General features: G+C 55.6%; 2 protein-coding genes across 3 annotated transcripts; both read right to left on the reverse strand.

The window, feature by feature from the left end:
* Positions 1 to 343: 343 nt before the first annotated feature.
* On the reverse strand, positions 344 to 4,147 carry KISS1 (KiSS-1 metastasis suppressor). Its single transcript, XM_059675014.1, has 3 exons — positions 2,472 to 4,147; positions 2,187 to 2,197; positions 344 to 730 (listed from the first exon to the last, which is right to left on the reverse strand). The coding sequence occupies exons 1-3, from the start codon at positions 2,797 to 2,799 to the stop codon at positions 410 to 412; spliced, it is 660 nt and encodes a 219-aa protein (XP_059530997.1). The 5' UTR covers positions 2,800 to 4,147; the 3' UTR covers positions 344 to 409.
* Positions 4,148 to 7,052: 2,905 nt separating this feature from the next.
* GOLT1A (golgi transport 1A) lies at positions 7,053 to 21,956 on the reverse strand. Of its 2 annotated transcripts, none has more exons than XM_059673489.1 (5): positions 21,810 to 21,956; positions 12,268 to 12,359; positions 11,023 to 11,201; positions 8,331 to 8,394; positions 7,053 to 7,403 (listed from the first exon to the last, which is right to left on the reverse strand). In XM_059673489.1, exons 1-5 carry the CDS (start codon positions 21,832 to 21,834, stop codon positions 7,365 to 7,367), a joined length of 399 nt encoding a protein of 132 aa, XP_059529472.1. In that variant the 5' UTR covers positions 21,835 to 21,956; the 3' UTR covers positions 7,053 to 7,364. The 2 variants fall into 2 exon arrangements, with proteins under 2 accessions (XP_059529472.1, XP_059529473.1); XM_059673490.1 differs by having other exon boundaries at positions 7,053 to 7,425.
* Between the last annotated feature and the right edge of the window lie 262 nt (positions 21,957 to 22,218).

The following is a 22,218-nucleotide window of genomic DNA, read 5'->3' on the forward strand; positions in this document are numbered from 1 at the left end:
CAACTGCAGCTGCTTTCTGACGGGGGACCAGCCTCAGTTTCCCAAACCCCAGTCATTATCTGGCCAGGCCACCAGTTTTGCGTTCTTCCTACCCAGGAAGGTGTGAGCTGCTGCTTATGGAGCCGGACATGTCCTAGAAGCACTGATCTGGGTGTGTGGGGGGGCAGCAACGTGGCCCCTCCCCGCTTCTAGTTTGGAAAGCACTGCCCTGGCTAACAGGAAAGCCGGCTTAGAACCGGCTGAAGAGCCAATTGAGGAGAGAAGGGGAACCGCGTTGCAAAAATTAGCCCCCAATCAATCGCATCCGGATGAGTCGGCAGCGTTTCCTTTATTGATTCAGGACAGAAGCCCCAGGCACCCTCCTCCCATTGCCTGGCCCCGCTCCGGCCCCGCGTGCCCAGAGCTCGGGTCAGTCCGCGGCTGGACGTCCCTGGTCCCTGGGCACCGCCCGGGGGCGCAGCCCGCCTGCCTGCCGCCGGCCATAGCGCAGGCCGAAGGAGTTCCAGTTGAAGGCAGACAGGCCCTTCTCCCGCCGCACCAGCGCCTTTCCCGGCGGCGGGGGAGGGATCCGGTGGCTGCTCGGCTGGCCCAGGGCTGGCCTGGACCCCTCTGCGCTCGCAGGGGCTGCGCACCGCCCGCTCTGCTCCCTGGCGATCCCCAGAGACAGGGGGTCGAGCTGCTGGCCTAGGACAAAGCCACAGAAAGAGACGGCGTGAGGCCAGGTGAACCTCTCCAACACCCTCTAGCAGACCACCCTAGTCTTTCCCTTTGTTCCTTGGCCGCCAGGAAGCTCAGAGCTCAAGGGCAGCTGGGAGCACCAGCGTCTGAGCGTGGCGGTTAGGCCATTGGTTCCCCCCTCTTTCAACATAGCGTTGATTTCAAATGTTTTCCAGAATTATCTGCAATACGTTTCATGTGAAATCACTTCATTTTAGGAACCAAACAGGGTGGGGCCTGGAAATAGAGAACTGAGGTGTTTGCTGGAGGTTCCACTTGGTTCCCGGCTGGGTCCTGTGTTGGGTTTCTGCATCCGGCTCCCCAGATGGCCTGGGAGTCCTCGGGGCAGGTGGGGGCCCTGCTCATTCTTCTCACCTCTCAGGGTGCTTGAATCAGGGCCTCGCACATAATAACGCCTCAGTAAGTGTTCGTTAACGGTTAAAAAGCGAATGAAAAGCTTGTAGCTTCAGAAATCAAGAAAGTGGAGCTAAGGCCATGTGCCCCCACAGCCCCAATAACTGTAGCTCCCTAAGTAAGCTGTGCAAGGAAGGGGCTCCGCGAAAACAGAAACTCAGCTGGGTCACCGCCCCAGGTGGGTGTGACCTCTCCTCTTCACACTGAGGGTGGACAAGGCCCTGCACCTGCAGTCGTGCAACTAGCCCTGAGTACACCGTGATTCCAGCTAATCACGGCGAGAGGTGTGGGAATGAGGCCTGGTGTGTGAGTGGGCGGGCGCTGCTAGGCTTTGGGGCCCACTCCTCAAGGCCCTGGCGGACCTTGGAGGAGGTGGGCATGTCCAGAATTAGTGACCATCTTCCTAGGACAGTGGTTGGCAAACTCCTTAGTCAACAGAGCCAAATATCAACAGTACAACGATTGAAATTTCTTTTGAGAGCCAAATTTTTTAAACTGAAACCATATAGGTAGGTACATTGTTATTAACTTCATTAGGGTACTCCTAAGGCTTAGGAAGAGCCACACTCAAGGGTCCAAAGAGCCACAGTTTGCCGACCACTGGCCTAGGAGGTCCCAGGGCCTGCCTGGCTAAGGTGGGAAGGGACGAAGCCTTCCTTCCCATCACACCTGCTATCCCACCAGTAGAATCACTTCTCAGGCGACCTTTTGTGGCCTCACCTAAAGTCTTTCCCCCAAAACAGCCAACAAACTCACTGCCTCTGGGGCAGTGGTGAGGTTATTTTTACCCAGAAAGGACATCTGACCCCAGGAGGGAGCACACTCCCGGCAAAGGACACTGGGGGCTGCGTTCTCCCGGGGCTGGGATAGTTTAGGGCCACAGTGACAGCGCATGTGTAGGTACGCTCCATGCTCCGAGTCCCGTAGCCAGAGGAACTGCGGTCCAGAGAGGCTAAGCCTCGGTCCTGACTTGCCCAGAAAGCTGAACCAAGCAATGTTACACCACAAGTCCCGACTCGTGCTGCTCAGAGACGCCCCCTCAGGGAGCTCCGCACCTGCTGGCCTTCTGCGGTGTTTGGGAGGCGTCTTCACATCTTTGGGCCTCAGGTTCTCCAGCTCATCGGTACCATAGCTAACCCATAAGGTTGACAGGATTTGTCCTTTTGTTTAGGTTCTCCCTCTCCCCCACCCCCCCCCCCGCCCCAAAGTCCCCAATAAGGGACTGGAGTCTCTGATGGAAGAAACTTGCATAGTAAATTCCTTCCCAGCAGATCTTCCCATCATCTGAAAAGTGTGGTAAGTCTCATTTTGAAACCAGCCTTTCCCCTAGACACGCATACCTGTGGCTCTAGGGTTCTCCACGGGCGCCACCTTCTCTAAGGTGTCCCTGAAGGAGATGGCACAGAGGAAAAGCGTCAGCTGCCAAGAAACCAGTAGGTTCATCCTGGTGAGAAGTGCAGGCCCTAGAGGTGCCATGAGGCCGAGACAGAGAGAGGGAGGAGGGACGAGGTCAGGCCCAGGTCTGGGCTGGGCGCCGGGGCAGAGCCAGTGTGAAGGGAGGGGACAGCCTCTGCCCTTGGAGACCCCACTGGAGGGCTGAGTCCAAACAGACATGTCATGGACATGGGCCTGACACCACTGGCACAGGACAGTCAGAGCGGAACTCATTCTAGGCGAGGGTCATCAGGGAGGGCTTCCCGGAGGAGAAGGCGGGACAGATCCCTGTTGGTGGGAGGGGCAGGACGGCTCAGGTTGGAAAGTGGCCAGAATCTCAGGTTTGCTCGAGAGGAATGTTGGAGAGATGAGGGGTGAGGATGCTGTGCAGGAGTGAGCAGGGAGGGGTGAAGTGAAGAGGGCCAAGCAGTTCCACCTCACGGGGGACACGGAGGTGCAGACCTTCTCCCTGGAGCCTGGCACTTCCCTCCATGCTGAGCTCTGCATAAACCCAGACTCTCCGTGCTCCAGTCTCCCTGTTAGCACGTGCCTGCTCAAACCTGGCCCATCTCCCTCCTGCTGCCATAGAAACGGAATTCTTTCCCTTTTTCATGAACGAGGAGGGAAGGCAGTCGTCTTGCTCTCTCGTGGCCTTTGACAGCCCGAAGACCGCCATTCAGTGGTCTTACTGCCTCGCATTCAGGGAGGAGGAAAGCCTTCTCCTGACTTGTCAGGTCGCGGGTCTCCTCATTTCATGTTCTGTCGGCTCTGAGGGGGTAGGCATGGAACTGACCTCAGAACGTTGGCTGTTGGGTTGGGAGCTGTGTACTCACTCTGACCCTCACTCCAGCCTCATTCCCTTTACCCTCTCCTGCCCCCTCCCATCTCCTCCAGCTCCCAAGTCGAATTTCTCTTTGAAAAAGTCATCAGACACTTGGAGGTTGTCCAGCAAACATGATTAAAAACAAACTAATGAGGAGGCAGTAGAGCTGCAGGTGGAGCCAAAAGGGTGTGGATGCCAGAGCTAAGGCCCCGAGCCACTCTGGGGTGGAGTGAGGGGCCCACGTGTGCCCACCGGCCCCACCAATCCCTCTGTTCACCCCCCACTCCCCATTCCCTCCTGCTCCCTCCAGGACCCACGCATGGCGTGGAGGGGAAGAATCCTGAAATGGGATCCGAGGTCCTTGGATCTGGCCCCAGCTATGCCCGCCCTCCCCACGAGACAGGAGCAAGTCCCCCCCATCTCTGGCCTTAGTGCTCCACCTGTAAAACAGGACCACTGGGTCCGACTGGCCAGCGAATGTCCCCACAGATGGCCACTTACACTTGCAGAGTCTGATTCTGTGGAACCCAGACCATGGCCTTCTGCACCTGCCTTAAAGGGCGGGGAGTAGATGCAGGATCCATTCATTAGAGAGACGAGTGTGAAACCATTTTTGTGTGGCTTCAGACTGTGGGTGCACAGGGTCCAGGTTATTTTGGAAATCATTTCTTGAGTACGGACTGGGTGCTGTGTTAGTTGCTAGGTGCACTGGTGCTAAGACACAGGGGCTAGGGTGCACAGTGCTATGACACAGGGGCTAGGGTGCACAGTGCTATGACACAGGGGCTAGGGTGCACAGTGCTATGACACAGGGGCTAGGGGCTAGGGTGCACAGTGCTAAGACACAGGGGCTAGGGTGCACAGTGCTATGACACAGGGGCTAGGGGCTAGGGTGCATAGTGCTATGACACAGGGGCTAGGGTGCACAGTGCTATGACACAGGGGCTAGGGTGCACTGGTGCTAAGACACAGGGGCTAGGGTGCACAGTGCTATGACACAGGGGCTAGGGTGCACTGGTGCTAAGACACAGAGTTGCTGCAAGCCCTCAACTCCCATCTCAAGAAACCGGAGTCCTCAGAAAAGAAACCGAGTCCTAAGCAGACCACTTAAAGACAACACTGTGAACGACAGGCTGAAGGTGTGTCAGTATAAAGGGGTCTTCGGGGGCCTAAGGGAGCCAGGCCTGGAGGGTCCAGCCGGGTTTCTGCAGGGGGTGGCCTCTGAGCTGAGTTTCTGAGCGAGTCAGGCAGATGCCTGCCAGGAGCGGGGCTCTGCTGGGGAGAGAGAAAGCGGGGAGTCTAAGGAAGGGCCACCAGGGGCTTCACCCCGGAGGGGAGGGTCCAAGATGGAGAGGAATGAGGAATGTGTGGAGACTTGCATTTCAGATGGAGCCTGAACAGGAACAGGGTGGGGAGGGAGGGAGGGAGGGAGGAGTGGGCAGGCTGTGTGCTCCCCTGGCCTCTCCCCACCGCCTCCTACCAGCACTTACCTTGGTGCCAAGTGAGAGTTCTGCGTTTCCTGCTGCTCATTCACACACACACACACACACACACACACACACACACACACACACACACCCCTTCGCCCAACTCTTCACACACATGAAATGAATTGCTTGGAAAAAAACCATCAGCTTCCAAGGGCCCACGGCGGCTGGCCTCTGGGGGTACGTTTTGTGGCTCCCCCACCCGCTTTTGAGCCTAGCGAGTAGCAGAAATCCCAGGCTTGGCTGGGAAGCTTCTGAAGTGGGGGGGCTTCCTTCCTGGGGGGACCTTCCTAGCAGCGCGAGAGGCTCTTTGGCTGGGTTTGTATTTGCCATCCATAAGTTGGAGAAGGAGCTCAGAGGAGCCCTGTTGAGCCCATGCGCCCTGAGGGGCTCCCCAGCTTCCCCCTAAATGCTCCCGTGGCCCCCAATCCCAGCCACATAGTTCACACAGTAATTACAATGAATTGCAACCATTCCTGCCCAAAGAGGAGTCCTTGAGAGGGTCCGGGCCTCACAAATAAAGGGCCAATCAAGGCATCCACCCATAATCTGGCCCCTCAGCCCCACTTCCCCGGCCGGCCCGGGCACATCAGTCAGTCAGTCTTGGAACTGAGTTCCTGTTCCCTGAGCCCGGGCAGACCCCTTCCCCCAGCGTGGATGCCCAGCGCACCTACCTGGCTCCGTGTCCTGGGTCCGGGTGGGTGGGAGCTCCGCAGGGTGTCTGGTGGGTGAACACCAGCGGGGAGGGGAGCTGGGCTCGCTCTTGCCGGCACCCTGACCACATCCCCACCCCTTTTATCAAGCCAGGTGACGTCTTCCAGGCACTGGACCCCTTGTCTCCCTCTCCCTCCCCCGCAGACCCCCCTAGAGAGCAGACTGCTGCCTCCCGCCCCCTGGCAGTCACGACTAGAATCAGCCTCCCCCGCCCCCTCCAGAGCCTCCAAGGCCGGCCTTCTGATTCCCTCTCCCATCCTCCTCCTGCTCCTCCCAGACCCGCTCACCAGGAGACCCTGTGCGCTGATCACGGTGGAAGTGGCCTGTGTGAGGAGGCGTGTGTGGGGGGTCAGCATGAAGAGTTCCCCCTCCAGACAAGAGCCACACGCACGCCCAGGGTGGCACGCCCAGCGTGGAGTGGGCAGCATGGAAGGCAGGAGGGCGGGAGACGGGCACAGTGGCACCAGGGGTTCCTGTTCCCCGAGTGCTCCCAGATCTGCCAGCTGGCCTTGGGGTTCCCTCCTGGGCTGTAATCTGCAACTGGGCACAGGGAGGGGGGTCCTTCATTTCCCCTCCCTCCCTCCCTTCCTTCTTTCCCCAAACAGTGACTGAGCACTCGCTCAGCTCAGGGTTCTGGGATGGATTTAACTCTGTCAGGTGGGTAACACCTGTAGGCAGCTAAGGGCGCAGAACACATGGTCGCTCTAAGATGGCCAGGCCTGGGAAGTGCTATGGGGAGGTGAGAAGTGACTATCAGGCAACAGCGAATCAGAAAGCGCTGCTCTCAGGACCCGCCTTCGGGGCTTGGGATCGTGATGATGGCATTTGTAACTGCTGTGCTCCCCCGTGGAAGCAGGGACAGACCCCCCTCCCTTGGCCCCCTCAGCACCCACTTTAATGCTCAGTACAGACACAGAGGGCCCGCAAAGACATTTACCAAGTGCAGGTGTCCCCACAAATGGGTACACACACTGTGAGTAACCACGAAGGCAGTGTTTGTTAAAATACAGTTCATTTGCATTGACGGCTACCAGCTGCTCAAGTGTGTACACATTGTGGGGGGCACCCTATATGTACATTGCGGGGAACTCTGGTCTCATCCTTGGGACTGCAGTCATGGTCTTTACCCTTGGGCCAGGGGCTCCTGGGACAGAGCCTCTTCCTTCTGTCAGACTAGGCTCTCCGAAGGCGGAGGCTGTCTCTACCCGCAGACAGGAAGCTCTCCCAGCACAGGCTCCGCCTGGGGGGTGTCCGGAGCAGACATCCACCTACGGCTGAGAAGCACTTCCTGCCAGGCCAGGATTTCTACCTGTCACTTGTCTAATGCCTTCTGCGAAAGGGGCTTGCACACACATTGTCCCTCATCAGGATGAAAATGAGCCGCTGAGAGCAGGCCTGCCCTTCGCTGTGTAGATTGAGATGCCCCGAGTCAGGAGATGACTTAACAGGCCCGAGACACTGACTTCGAGTGTCAGACACACACAGCGTGGGATTTAATCTTTGCTTTTTCTCCCCTACAGAGCGGGGTGTGGTCCCAGCCCCAGCCCGAGCTCTGTGGGGCCCTGGAGCTCTGCTCCCAGCAATGCCACGGCCTCTGGCGCTGGCTTGGGAATCCGAGGTCAGTCACTTGGAGCCATCCTTCCTCCTGGACTCGGAGAGGCCCGGGTGTGCGGGGTAGGTGAGTCAGTGCAGGAGGGGGGCCGGAGAGGGTGGCCCCATTTCCTTTCCAGCACCCTCAACCAACGATCCAAGTTCAAGGAGCTCATCTCTGCTGCTCAGACCATTGAGCTGCTGCCTTGAAACCTCCGGTACAGCTGTGGGAACCGAGAATCATTACTCCAGACAAAGAGTGGAGAGCAGACTCAATATCAGGGTTATTAGGGAGCTGGCCTTGAGGTGGGAGCTGTGCCAAGCGCAGACAGGGAGAGGGGGTTGCAGGGATGTGCCCAGCTGGCGGGCAGGCAGGGAGCTGGCTGAAGGGCCTCGCTGGGCTTCTCAGAGAGCCCATATTGTGTCAGATGCTTCCGAGAAAGAGTGAGGAGTGTGGGGGGGGGGGTGGGGGGGGTGGGCGGGGGGTGCACTGGGGACCACTGCCCACGCCTGCCCAAGGAGAGGACAGAATCTTCCACAGCTTTCCCTGCTGTCGTTAGCTGTCACACATCCTCTCCAAGTCCGGGGCCCAGACTCAGCCAGCTCCCCAGAAAGCTCTGGCACTTTGTGGCTGGGTCCCCTAGACTCTCTCAGTGTCTGTTTCTTTGGCTATAATCAAGAGCTGTTAACAGCCACCATCCTCCATCCCCATCCCCTTCCCTCCTCCATCTCCATCCCTCCTCTATCCTCATTCCTTCCCTTATCCCCATTCCTTCCTCTATCCCTATTCCTTACGCCAGTGGTCGGCAAACTGCGGCTCCTTGAGTGTGGCTCTTCCACAAAATACCACATGCGGGCGCACACGTACAGTGCGATTGAAACTTCGTGGCCACACTCAAGGGGCCAAAGAGCCGCATGTGGCTCGAGAGCCACAGTTTGCCGATCACTGCCTTAGGCACAGCTGCTCAAGGGCCTTTGTCAAATGGAGAAGGAGCAGGGTGGGGAAGAGAGCGGAGGCAGGCCAGCCTGGGGAAGGGAGTGCAGGGGGAGATGGGGCAGGTCCGCTGTACCTGGGGCAGCAGTTTTCCCCACTCCGTGTGCTCCCGCCACCCCCGGGGCCCACCACTAAGCCACATGCACGAGGCACTTACCTCACTCAGGAAGGGGATGTTAAAGGCATTGCCCAGGAAGCCAAAGGCCACAGGGAAAAAGCCCCTAGGAACAGAGGGGGGAGGGAGGGGTCAGTGATGGCCTGGGCGGGGGCGGGAGGTGGTAGAGGGTAGCAAGACTGAGGTCCACAGACAGGCTCCAACTTTGGCTCCCAAGGGAGTGGGCCTCTAGCACTGGGGGCAGGCTTGGTCCCCGCCTCCAGCCCCCCAGTGTTTTAGAGGCAGCCAAGTGGAATCGTTAAGAATGAAGTCCCAGCACAGCTGGTGTGGCTCAGTGGTTGAGGGTTGAGGAGGTCATGGTTCGATTCCCAGTCAGGGCACATGCCTGGGTTGGGGGCTTAATCCCAGTGTGGGAAATGCAGGAGGCAGCCAAGCAATGATTCTGTCTCATTGTGGATGTTTCTCTCTCTCTCTCCCTTTCCCTTCCTCTCTAAAGTCAATAAAAAAATATTAAAAAGGAAAAGAACCAAGTCCCTGGGTCAGGTTCCTTTTGAGCCGATCTTGGCCCTGCCACTCGCTAGCACTGTGCGAGCTCAGGGCAGGCTCCTCACTTTCTCTGGGTCTGTTTTCCGCTGTAAAACGGGGTTGATAATAATACCTATGTCCGAGGGCCTTACACGAAGAAATGCTCAGGAAATGCTTGTTGTATTATTGTCGCTGTCCTCTCCCCAGACTGGGCGTCACCGCCTGCTGCAGGTCCCCTGGGCTCCAGGCAGGGCCGGTGGTAGGGGCTGTGCCCGTGTCTGCTCTCCCTCCCGCCTCAGCCTCCTCCTGCTCTCACCCTACGGGGCCTGGCTGGGGAGACAGGGGGCTTGGAGGCACCCAGGCTGACCTGGGAAGGGAGCCCTGTGTGGAGCGGAGCGGGCACGCGATCAGACATTTGAATTCTGCCTGAATTTTTCCTTTTCTTGGGCGGAAATTCCTGCGGTCCCCCGGCCCCCCCGAGGTCTCTCACCGCTCCGAGTCCCCCGCAATGCTGCTGGGAGGTGTCTTTGTCCAGGTGACTCTGGGTTTGAACGACTGAGTCTGCAGTGGCCCTGCTCACAGTCCCCAGCTCTCGGTAAGCGGTCTGAATGCCGGTTGTCAGGCATTTGTCTTCCCTACGCCCTGCGAGTCCTCAGGAGGCGCCTCCCTGTCTAACACGTGTCCCCAGACCCAGCCACACGCTGGGCACAGAGCAGGTGCCTCTTATATATTTGACTCTGAGCAAATGACCGAATATCAGCTACATGGGTGGGTGGCAGAACATGTGGGAGAAAATTTATTTCTCGAGGCCACGCTACATGACCTTTGTGAGGTCGGGGCATCCAGGCTGATCAGGGTGCTTTCAAGGCCACTGAGCAAATGAGGGTTCCTGTGGGAATGCTGGGGCTCCTGACCCGCCCCTTCCCATGATTCCATGGACCATGATTCTTCTAGCCCCCGTCACCCCTATCCCACCCCTGCTCTCTCCACAGCGTCACAGGGACACGGGGTGTCTGTCCTGCCAGCCCACCTTCCCCAAGACCCTTTCCTCCCCGCCCAGTGCCCTCCAGTCTTCTCTCAGCCCCTGCCCATCCCTCAAGGCCTGTCCCAGGTCCTGCTTCCGGAGGGACACACTCTGGCCCTGACAATGGCTCCACATCTCCACTGAGTCCCGCCCAGCCTTTCACCAGGCCCAGCTGGCACCGACAGGCCGAGGGGTGTGGAGCCAGGAGCCAGGGGCGGGTGGAGGTGCGGGGGCCAAGGTCAGATCCTTGGCACACTGCCTGTGGGGCTGGGCAGGGGCAGCCTCTGAGTGCTGGCTCCCTCATCTGCAGGGAACAGCCCAGGACGGGCGGTGGAGGAGACAAAGTGAGGTTATGATGGCGCATGTCTGGGGCCTCGCAAACGTCAGCTCACTGCCCTTCCTCCCCCCGCGGTCATTCAACTCGAGAGTGAGCCCCGTGTGTCCTCCCTGGTGACAGGCACAGTGCTGGGCCCACAGCAGGTGCTCAGTGTGTGCCGGTCACATCAATGTATCCTTCAACCTACTGTTGGAGGGGCCTTTCCAAGTGTCGGTCCCATGCCCCTCCCTGTTTTTATTTTAATTTTTTAAAATATATTTTTATTGCCCTGACCGGCTTGGCTAAGTGGACAGAGCATTGGCCTGTGGACTGAAAGGGTCCCGGGTTTGATTCCGGTCAAGGGCATGTACCTGGGTTGCAGGCACATCCCCAGTGGGGAGTGTACAAGAGGCAGCTGATCAATGTTTCTCTCTCATCGATGTTTCTAACTCTCTATCACTCTCCTTCTCCCTCTATGTAAAAAAATCAATAAAATATATATTTTTAAAAAATATATTTTTTTATTGATTTCAGAGAGGGAGAGAGAGATGGAAACATCAATGATGAGAGAGAATCATTGATTGGCTGCCTCCTGCACGCCCCCTACTGGGGATTAAGCCTGCCGCCCCAGCATGTGCCCTTGACTGGAATCGAACCCAGGACCCTTCAGTCCGCAGGCTGACACTCTATACACTGAGCCAAACTGGCCCGGGCCTCCTCCCCATTTCCTATCCTTCCATGGCTCCCATCTCTTGCAGGGCAGGTCCAGCTTCTGCACACCTCCCGGCTGCGCCACCCACACCTGGTGGGCTGCTCTCAGCCACTCAGAGGCCCGGGGGCCCATTGGGGGGAACGGGATCTGCACTCACCGGAAGAGACTAAAGAATCCATAGGTTTCTAGAAACATGCCCAGGAGGGGCCAGCGCAGGAGCACAATGGCCACACCCCCCAGGAAGAAGCTGGTCCCCTTGAGCTTGTGCCTCTGGAAGAAGAAGGAGAGCGTCTTCCTCAGGCCGATGATGAGGGTCAGGCCGGTCAGGAACAGCAGCTGGCGGGGGAGGAAGAGGAGCGTGAGTTCAGGCAGCCCCGCCCCTTGGAGCTAAGGGCCAGCCTCCCCCCTCGGAGCCAGGGGTCAGCCTTCCCCCTCAGAGCCAGGGGCCAGCCTCCCCCACTCCCTGGGGGCCAGCGGTCAGGCCTGGAGCGGCCATCACGCATGGGGCAGGACTTGCTAACTCTACAAGGAGGGTCGGTTTCAGAGGGTGACCCAGCCTTGTAGCAAAATTACGGAGCCTTGAGGAATCTGAGCTGTTTGGAAACCAAACTGCCCAGAGGCAGGGGCTGCACAAGGGGAACTGGGCGTTCTCTAATTTCTCACCCAATTCAACCACTTTCTTGGGTTCCAACCAGTGCTTCGTATCTACTGCATTTCTCATCACCCCTCCCGGCGAAGGTGGGACAGGCAGTGAGATTCTCTCCCCGGTCGGAAGGGGAACACCAGGCCCGCATAGGTTAGGGCTAGGCGGCCGTACCCAAAGCCGTGAGGGACCGGCAGGGCTCCGCTGCCCGTGGGATGGCACTCCGGTCCCTCCGGCATCTGGCCCTGCCACGCCTTCAGTGTGGCTCCTAATGATCCCCGAAGAGTGCCCAGGCTCCTGTCCAATTCCTTCCAGCATGTTCCGTCCACCTGAGAGCGCTTTCTCCAACCCCACACACTTTCCTTCCCAAACCCCTTCTCATCCTCCCCAGCTGGGTACGCTCTCCCCCCCCCTCCCCCCCAGCACCCGTTCAGATGGAATGTGCTTGTCTCATGGTGACTTTGCCGCACCTCTGCCTCCGTCCCCAGGCGTGTGTGTTCGTGGGACACCCCCGCCCCTAGCTGGTGGGAGTCCAGTGGAGGGACAGTGTCTCACCCCTCCCGGCCTCACCCGGAGCTGGCGTGAGAATCCAGGTCCTCGGACTCTGCACAGCGGGGCCTGCTGTCCATCCCCAGCCACCCTGCCGGCCCAGGCTGCTGGCACCGGACCCTGGACGGCCGCACGGGAAGGAGCTTAGGGCTGACCCCAGCAGTAGAGACCTCAGGGAGGTTGGGAGGGTCCGCAGGGCGGGGCACTCACGTTTCCGAAGGCCAGGAGCACGGAATCAAAGTACAGGAGCACCCCAAGGAGGATGAAGAAAGCTCCGAAGCCGGTGATGCCCACGCCAATCTCTGCAACAGGCAAGGAGGCCGTGGTGGGCGGGGCTCGGGAGAGGCGGGCCTGGAGTTTCCCGGCGACCCCTGGACAGGTGCCCTCGGGGGAGCTCTGTGCTCCGGGAATGATGGGATGGATGGGAAAGGAAGAATGAGCTCGAAAGTACATTGAGCTCCTGGAAACGGCCGTGCAGTCCTGCGCTTCCCGGCATTGTCCTCCAAACAGCCCTCTGCGTGGCTGCAGCCCCCCCACGTGCGGTTGGGAGCTGCCGATGCCCACGCCACACTCAGCCAAGGGACAACTGGCAGCTCATGGCCACCAGCCCCAAAGGGCCGGGAACCACCAGCTGTCCTGCCTGTTTCTCAAGAGGCTGGCCCTCCTGCCTCGTTCCTCCCCTAACTGCCCCTGCCCCGCCTTCCCGGTGAACACCTGTCACCCTGGTTTGGAAAAACAGAAGTCATCAATCGGTAGTGTGCTCATCTGTCCTCCTGGAGTCCACACCCCCGCCGGCACCCGCTCCCTCTCCTCCCTCCCTCCTGCAGCGGCTGCCTCTGGGCCCCACCACCCATCCCTGAGGCTCTGGTGGCGGCCACAGTGGCCGGCGTCCTGCCCAAGGCTGGGCCCGCGTGGCAGCGCCCCCTGGTGGCAGTGCGTCTCAGGGCGTCGCTCCTTGCAGCTGCAGGAGTTTGCTCAGAGCCAGCGCGGACAGCACCCATATGCAGGACCTTAAGGCCCTTGTTGGGTCAAGGGCTGCATTTTGGACACTTTGATACATATTTCAGATCGCTCCCCTCAGGAAGAGTTGTAGCAATAACCGGATATGAAGTTCCTTTTTTTCTTAAACCCTACGCGTAGCACAGAATTGTTCATTTTACTTATCTTTGCCATTGTGAGAGTCAGCAAGTGATAATTCATTGTATTGTTTTATTTTTAAATGGAACTAACTTGAAATTTTACTTTAAGTCGTGATAGAATACACATAACATGTACCATCTTGACAATTTGTAAGTGTCCGGCTCAGCGGTATTCTGTACATTCTCATTGTTGTGGTACCATCGCCCCACCCATCTCCCATCCAAACTCATCTGACAAAACTGAAACTCTGTACCCATCGAACACTAACTGCTCATTCCTCCACCCACGGCCGCTGGACCGGCCACACTACTTTCTGTCCCTGCTCTGGGGACCTCAGAGAAGTGGGGTCACACAGCATTTGCCATTTTGCGACCGGCTTATCTCCCGTAACACGATGTCCCCAAGGGTCATCCGTGCTGTAGCGTGTGTCAGTCAGAATTTCCTTACCTTTGAAGGAATATTCCACTGGATGCACATACTACATTTTGTTTGTCTCCTCATCTGCGGATGGACATGTGGGTTGCTTCTACCGTCCCGCCGTTGTGAATAAGCTTCTATGAACACGGGGGAACCAATATCTCTTCGAGACTCTGCTGTCAATACTTTGGCTATGTACCCACCGGTGGGATTGAGGAGCAAGTGGTAGTTCTATTTTTAATTTTTTTTAAAAAAATATATTTTATTGATTTTTTACAGAGAGGAAGGGAGAGAGATAGAGAGTTAGAAACATCGATGAGAGAGAAACATCAATCAGCTGCCTCCTGCACACGCCCTACTGGGTATGTGCCCGCAACCCAGGTACATGCCCTTGACCGGAATCGAACCCGGAACCCTTGAGTCCGCAGGCCGACGCTTTATCCACTGAGCCAAACCGGTTAGGGCTATTTTTAATTTTTTGAGGAACCAGCATACCGCGTTTCATAGCAGGCGCTCCATCTTACATTCCCACCAGCAGGGCACAAGGGCTTCATGTCTTCCCATCCTCACCAACACTTGGTATTTTTGTGTTTTTTTAATCTTTTATTATTTATTATTATTTTAAAAATCCTCACCCGAGGAATGTTTATTGATTTTAGAGAGGGGAAGAGAGAGAGGAAGAAACATCAATGTGAAACACTGATCGCCTGCCTCCCTCACGTGCCCCGACAGGGGATCGAACCCCCAACCGTTCTGATGTACAGGACGACGCTCCAACCAATGGAGCACCTGGCCGGGGCTGTTTCGTTTTTGACAACATCCATCTTGGTGGGTGTGAGACGGTACCACGGTGCGGTGGCTTTGGCTTGCCTCTCCCTAATGGTTGGTGATGGATGGTGAGCATCTTCTCACGTGCTTGCTGGTCATGTGTATGCCTTCTTTGTAGACGTGTCTATTTAAGTCCTTTGCCATTTAAGAACCAGGCAGTTGTTGTTGGGTTGTAGGAGTTCTTTATATATTCTGGATAGAACCCCTCATCGGATATATACTTTGCAAATATTTTCTCCCATTTCGTAGATTGTCTTTTTTACTCTGCTGATTGCGTTCTTTGGTGCCCAGAGGTTCTTAATTTTGATACAGTTCAATTTGTATCATTTTTCTTTAGTTGCTTATGTGTTTGTATCATATCCCAGAAATCGTCAAATCCAGTGTCATGAAGCTTTTCGCCTATGTTTTCTTCTAAGAGTTTTATAGTTTTAGCTCTCACTTTGAGCTAAAATGAACTACTCTTTTGCCTGTGGATACTCAGTTTTCCTGACATCATTTGTTGAAAAGACAGCCTTTCCCCACAGAATGGCCTCGGCGCCCTTGTTAAGAATCATTTGGCGCTTTACGTCGGGATTTATTTCTGGGCTTCCTATGATATTCATTGGTCTGTCTGTCTGTCTGTCTTTATGCCAGTCCCACACTGTTTTGGTTATTGGAGCTTTGTGATAAGGTGTGGGGTTTTTTTGTTGCTGTTGTTGTTAATCCTCACCTGAGGATATTTTTTCCATTGTGTGTGTGTTTTTTTTAAGAGAGAGTAGAAGGGAGGGAGAGAGAGAGAAACATCGAGTGAGAGAGATTCCCACACACGCCCTGACCGGGACCAGGAATTGAACCTGCAACCCAGGTACCTGCCCTTGACTGGGAGTCAAACCCGAGACCCTTCAGTGCATGGGCCGACTCTCTAACCACTGAGCACACTGGTCAGGGCTGTAATAAGTTTTGAAATGAGTACGTGTGAAACCTCCAACTTTGTTCTTCCTTTTCAAGATTAATTTGGCTATTCGCTATCCCTTGAGATTCCAAATGAATTTTAACATTGATTTTTCTATTTCTGCAAAAAACACCATTGGGATTTTGATAGAGATGGCATTGAATTTGTAGATTGCTTTGTGCAGTACTGACATCTTAACAATATTAAATCTTCCAATCCATGAACACAGGATGTCTTTCTATTTATTTGTGTCTTTTACAACATTTTCAGCAACGATTTGTAGTTTTCAGTGTACAGGCGTCCCTCATTTTATTGTGCTTTGTTTTACTGAGCTTTATAGATTTTTTTCTTTTAAATTGAAGGCAAGACCTCCACCAGCACAAAGGTTACGACTTGCTTTATTGCAAAGGTTTGGAATCAAACCCTCAACCAGACAGACCTCAGAGGGTTAGGACCAGTTCCAAAGGGCTCCTTCAAAAGATCTTTTTTCAAAGATTGAGATGAGATTTATCGTTCAAATGATAAACCGCCCTCAATTTACCATCCAGAGAAGTGCCAGTCTTGCTGGCCTCCCTTTCGGCAGAGCCGGATTCTGTTAGGGCCCAGCGCCACCATCGGATCTGTCAGCGGAACGTCCATCTGCCCAGAATCCAGCCGGACTGATGGCCGGTTCCGCCTGCTTCTGACAGCCCCCGGTCTATCTGGGCTTGTTTCCTACGCCCCCTCTCAGCAATGCCTGTCTGAATCCCACCTCTGAGGGCCCGGGACACCGGGCAGGGCAGCCTCCGTGGGCCATGGCGAAGGCTGTGTTCTGTCCTTCCCTGGTGTGTGATGGCTCTGTCCTCGAGAGGGGCTAGAAGGGCCTCTGCTTTGCCACGATGGTTTTACGTAGGAAGACCACAGCCCTGTTCTTTTATCTAACGGCCAAGGCATGTACGTTTTCATGCCGGTTATAAAAACATCTGGTCTCAGCGTACACCTGCCACAAGAACACGCCCTTGGTTCCGGCTCTGACAACCACCCTTCGCTTCTATCTCCCCCAGGGGGATGTATTTGGTGTGGAAACACAATGTGAATATTTTCCTAGGTTTTCCTTTGTTTTGTTAAAACATCCATGTGTTCATCCTGCAAACACCTAAGAACAGCCTCTTATTCATTCCGTGGAAACCGCCCAAGTTTCCCAGATTCACACCCTGCCTTTCCTCCCACATCACACTTTCTTCCCCTGCAGCGATGTGCTGGTTTACATAGCGATTGCTTTCCTACCCTGTCCCCCGCGATTCCTGAAGGACCGGTGCCACCCCGCAGCTCCTGCCACGGGCCGCGTGGTGCCCCCAGTGTCCAGGGGGACACTGCACCGCGGACACAAACCTCATGGAAAAGGTCGGAAGCTGTTCTCTCGCTCAGGCCTCAGACCTCCCTCCGTCTCTCCTGCAGCCGCTTAGCAATTTCAGCCCAGTTACCATCTGGGGTCGCTCCTGAAGTTCTGGGGACACGAGCATGGCCGAGGGCGGGGCTGTGGGGGGCATGCCACCAGGAGTGACAGAAGTGTCCGCAGCCCTACGGGATCCAGACAGAGGGGCAGCGCGCCCCCTGCTGGAGGAAAGGACCAGGGGCGGCTCCCGCAACTTCAGGGAGGCCTGGCTCTCCAGGGCATCCCCTAGCCGCGGTTCTCAACCTGTGGGTCGCGAACACTGAAACTACATCCTGCAGATCAGATATTTACATGACGATTCATGACAGGAGCAACATTACAGTTATGAAGTAGCAACGAAAATAATTTTAGGGTTGGGGGTCACCACAACATGAGGAACTGTATTAAAGGGCCGCGGCATTAGGAAGGTTGAGAACCACTGAGTCCTAATGAGAAGCAGGGACCACCCAGCCCCCAGAGATAGATCAGCTTCAGGTGTCCCTGTCGTGGCAGGCTGATGCCTGCCTTAATCCTCATCTGCGGATATTTTTCCATTGAATTTTGGAGAGAGTGGAAGGGAGGGCAAGAGACAGAGAGAGAGAAACATCGATGTGAGAGAGACACATCAATTGGTTGCCTCCCACACACGCCCCGACCAGGGCCAGAGATCGAGCCTGCAACTGAAGTACATGCCCTTGACTGGAATCGCTCCCAGGACCCCTTGGTCCACGGGCTGATGCTCTAGCCACTGAGCTAAACCAGCTAGGGCATGGCTGCCCTCTTCAGCAACCACCCCAACCTGCAGCTCCAGAGCGGCTGCCAAGAGGAGCCCACGGCCTGCAAGGTTGCAGACAAGCTGGGCTGCCCCCACCCCCGCCCAGTAGCTCGCACTCACTGACGCCCAGGGCAAGGTCCTTGCTGCTCCTGGAAGGGAAGTGGTGTCCCCTGAAGCAGGTGGAAGGTCCTTCTGGCCCAAGGCTGGGAGCCGGGGAACACCATTCATTTCTCACTCCTCTCTCTCTCTCTCACCCTCTCTCTCTCTCTCAACATTCAAAAAGGTACTGAAAAATTGCAAGTACAATACAACAACATTTTCCCCCTGTATCATCTGAGAGTAGCTGCCACGGGCTCTCTCATCACCCCTGGAGACTTCCGTGTGGTTTTCCTTTACCAGGATACAACTGTCAGAGCCAAGGCATTAACAGGGGCACATTGCTACCCCCTAAAGTGAGGCCACTTTTACCTTTCATCAGTTGTTAGCATTTTTAACTAAAGGATCCAGTTCGGAGCCACATGTGGCATTTGGTTTTATGTCTGTCATGTCTGGAATAGAACATGACATTGACATGACGTTGACACTTTTGAAGATTTGGGTCAGTTATCTGGTATTGGTTCTGCAGAAATATCAACAAGATGGGATGCTGTGTTCTTCTCAATGTGGCCTGTTACTGATGATGTTTCTTATTTCTTTTCTTTTTTTAACATGTTTTTATTGATTTTTTGGAGAGAGAGGAAGGGAGAGAGCGAAACATCAATGTGAGCAAACAACACGGATCCATTGCCCTCCTGTACGCAACAACCTGGGCATGTGCCCTGACCGCGGGAATCGAACCGGCAACCTTTTGGTGCCTAGGATGATGCTCAACCAATGGAGCCACACTGGCCAGGGCAGATGATGTTTCTCTGACCCCATGATTGAGGTGGTGTCTGCCAGGGTCCTCCACTCTTCAGTTCCTCTCCACTCCCTACCTGATGCTGCCTTGGCACCAGGCCAACCTCAGGTGAGCCTCCTTCCACCTGGCGAGGGTTCTGACACCTGCTCTGGGCACCACCTCCTTTCTACCTAACGGCTTTAGGACGGAATTGTTCAGGAAGAGGAAGGGGAAAATGGGGAGAGAAAGAGCCTCCTTCACTGCTCAAAGTGACCAATAGTGATGAACAGTAACAACCACTCACGCTAACCAGCGCACGGTGCCAGGCACAGTCCAAGCACTTTAAGTCTTGTGAACGCATCTAATTTTCACAGCTGCCTCTGAGGTAGGGACGCGGTTAGCCACACTTCACACACAGAACGGAAACACTCAGAGATGACGTCACTGGCCCAGGGGCGCCCAGCCGCTGGCAGACCAGGGTTTGATCCCAGTAGCCTGGCATCTGGCTCCAGAAAAAGTGCTTTTCATCAACCCAGCCCATCCACCGCCACCCCCACCCACCCCCAGGCCTCCTCCAGAGAAATTGTTCTGGCTTTGGCCACCTGTGATGTCCGGGTTCCCAAATCCAACGGGCAGGGATCAGTCCTCACCTTAGCAGCTGGCTACTCCCTTCTTGAAGTGGCCTTTCTGCTGATCCCATGGTGGCCTGCTGCTGGTTTTCATCCCGCTGTCTGACCACGCTTCCCCAGGCTCCTTGGCCAGCTCCTCCCACTTCGCTCTCTTCCTCTTGGGATTCTAATGGCTCAGGGCTTTGGCTCAAGTTCACGTCTCATTCTCTTTTCTCGCATATTCCCATGTCTGGAAATATCACTTGTGTGCTGACAATGTTGATATTGGCCTTTCCTATATATATTACATGTATTATTATTTATTTAGCCCAAGTAAATAAATAAATAATGAGTTTGAGCTTCCAAACTCATGTTCAGCTGCCTACGTAGTAAATCTGCGTGGTTCTCTCTCTTCAAGGCCTGTTGGACTCAACAGGGTCCACACTGAGCTATTGATTTTCTTTCCATAAACTCGCACCTCTCTTGGTTTTCCTCAAATGAATACAACTGTCACCACCCCCCAATGGACAGCTTGCAGCCACCACTGAGTCTCCTCACTACGCTCTCAGTCACTACTCCCTTTTTTAGAGTTTTTATTGAGAGAGAGAGAGAGAGAGATGAAGGGAGAGGAATAGAGAGATAGAAACATTAATGATAGAGAAACATCATCGATTGGTTGCCTGACCGGGAATTGAACTGGTGACCTGACGTTTGGTGCACAGAATGACACCCAACCAACCCAGCCACGCCAGCCAGGCTGTTTCTCTCCGCTCTTACTACCGAATTCCAAGCCACCCTCATGTCTGTTCTGGACCCGCCAACATTCTCCCGCTAGTCTCTGCTTCACTCCTGCCTCCCTCATGTCCCTCCTCCACACGGCGGTCAGGGATCTTGGAGAACATACCATCCAATCCTATTCCCCGCTTCCCCCTGGGCTGAGACGAAACACCCATTTCCTTGGCTCACGGCCCTGCATGGAGTGGCCCAGGACTGCTGGTCCAGCTTCATCTCCTGCCCCTGCCCCCTCGCCCGCCACACTCCAACCACACCTGGTTCCCAGGACGAGCCTCCCGCCGCCGGGCCTGCGTCCACACAGTTTCCTCCCACTGGTACTCATCCTTCAGGTCTCAACGCCAATGCCAGCTCCTCAGGGAGGCCTGTTCCGCTCTCCATTCCCGACCTCAATCTGGTTCCCTCATGGCTTTCTTTCTTAAAATTCAGCACGTTCTTCATAAAACTTAGCACATTTTGGTTTAATAAAATGTTGGCTTGCCACTGGGCTCAGCCCTCTTCTCTCTATAGTTTTAGAAATATGAAGGCCAGTTGTTCTCCACTGGGAGGGGCGGTTTTGTTTCTCAGAGGACATTGGGAATGTCTGGGGACTTTTTTTTTTAATCCACACCTGAGGCTATGTTTCCACTGATTTGAGAGAGAGAGAGAGAGAGAGAGACATTGATCAGCTGCCTTCTGTACACGCCCCAACCGGAAGTCGAACCTGCAACCTACATATGTGCCCTGACTGGGAACTGAACCCGCAGCAGGACTATGCCCAGCCACCAGAGCCATCCGGCCAGGCTGGAGACAGTTTTGATGGTCACAACTGGGAATGTGAGTGTAATCCTGGCATCCAGTGTGTAGAGGCCAGAGATGCTGCTAGCATCCTACAATGCCCAGAGCAGAGCCCACAAGAAAGACTTGCCCTGCCCCCAAATGTCAGTGGTGGGGAGGCTGGGAAACTGCCCAGACGATCTCACGGAGTCCTGTACCTTTAAATGTCATCTATATGTGGGCAGCTCCAGAATTCCCCTCTCTGTCCCAGACTCATATACCTGGCTACCCACTTGACATCTCACCTGGATGCCTAATGCCAGCCCATCAGACTCAACATGCCCGCTCCCCCCTACTCACACCTTCTAGTTGCTCAGGTTAAAATATTCCTGACTTTTTTGTTTCACACTCTGCATCCAACCCATCAGCGAATCCTTTCAGCAGTTTCCTCAAAACAGACCCAGCATCAGTCCCTACCCACCAGGTCGCTGCTGCCACCTTGCCTCCTCTAGCAGCTCCTGCTCCCCCACTCTAGCCTGTGAGTGGGGGAAAGTATGCTCACCCACTGTTGTGTACTCTATGCCCAGCACAGTGCGTGGCACAAGAGACACATCTGCTCCGTGAATGAATGAGTGCTACCTCCAGGTCACAGATGAGACACCGGGGATCAGAGGCTTTAAGTAACTCCCCCGAATGAAACTCACGGAACCAGTTCCCTCGCCTCCCAGACCCGCAGACTACTCCACTGCTCACTCCAAAGAGAGGGAGAGATGGTTTAGGAGTGAGGATATGGGGGTTTGGGGAGCGGCGTTGAGTTTATTTTCTGGTAGGAAGGGACCCAGGGCCATAGGGGCCCCAGGAGAGTTTGAATGGGCAACGGCCTCCTGAGTCCACCTTTGCAGCACCCCAGGTTTAAGGGCCCCGAGTGGAAAGGCACCAGCTGGAGTGTGAACCTACCAGCTCCCCCAACACCAGCCTTTGGCTTCCTGGGGGCCTGGAGCCACTCCCCAGCCCCTGGCAGCCGAGGAGCCACACCTGGCCATGGTCCTGCTGCGTGGAAGATGCCAACACAGCAGCTCCGGGCCACTGGCTCCAGAGGTCACCTCACAGACTTCCCACAGAGAGATCCCAGCTGCGAGGGGCACCTCGGCCCCCACCTCGCCTAGACACCCCGCTCCAGCCCAGCCCCCCACAGCAGGGCCCCCCACACTCACTCTGCCATTCGGTGATGGAGATCATGCCGCAGGCTGCCTGGGGGGCCCCCTGGGTTCAAGCTGGCCGGGGCGAGGAGTACCGAGATCCAAGCTTGTACATGCTCAAGGGAAGCTGACCCTTGGTAAGTTGTGAAAGGAGCCTCCGGTAAATCATTAACTCTCCACACACACCCACACTCACACACACTCACACACACACACACACACACACACACACACACACACACACACAAATGGCTGTTGAAAGTCACAGGCTCCCTTCCCCTGGCTCCTCCCAGGGGCACTGTCCCTCCACAGGCTGGCCCCCTGGAGCATCTCATATCCCACCTGACTTATAGGGTCCCCTCTCCCCCCACCTCCCTGCCTTCAGGTCGAGTTCAGTGCCTTCTACTCCTCAGCACAGCATGGA

Source organism: Myotis daubentonii, chromosome 18, assembly GCF_963259705.1.
Source record: "Myotis daubentonii chromosome 18, mMyoDau2.1, whole genome shotgun sequence".
NCBI lineage: Eukaryota > Metazoa > Chordata > Mammalia > Chiroptera > Vespertilionidae > Myotis > Myotis daubentonii.

Excerpts from the sequence above, each read along its gene's own strand:
- KISS1 (XM_059675014.1), bottom strand. The coding sequence starts at position 2,799 with ATGAGTTCCGCTCTGACTGTCCTGTGCCAGTGGTGTCAGGCCCATGTC.
- GOLT1A (XM_059673489.1), bottom strand. The coding sequence starts at position 21,834 with ATGATCTCCATCACCGAATGGCAGA. Across the intron at positions 12,360-21,809 it reads CTCCATCACCGAATGGCAGA|AGATTGGCGTGGGCATCACC; the intron begins GTGAGTGTGGGG and ends TGCCTGTTGCAG. Across the intron at positions 7,404-8,330 it reads ACATCCCCTTCCTGAGTGAG|CTGTACCGGAGGTTTCAAGG; the intron begins GTAAGTGCCTCG and ends CGGTTCCCACAG.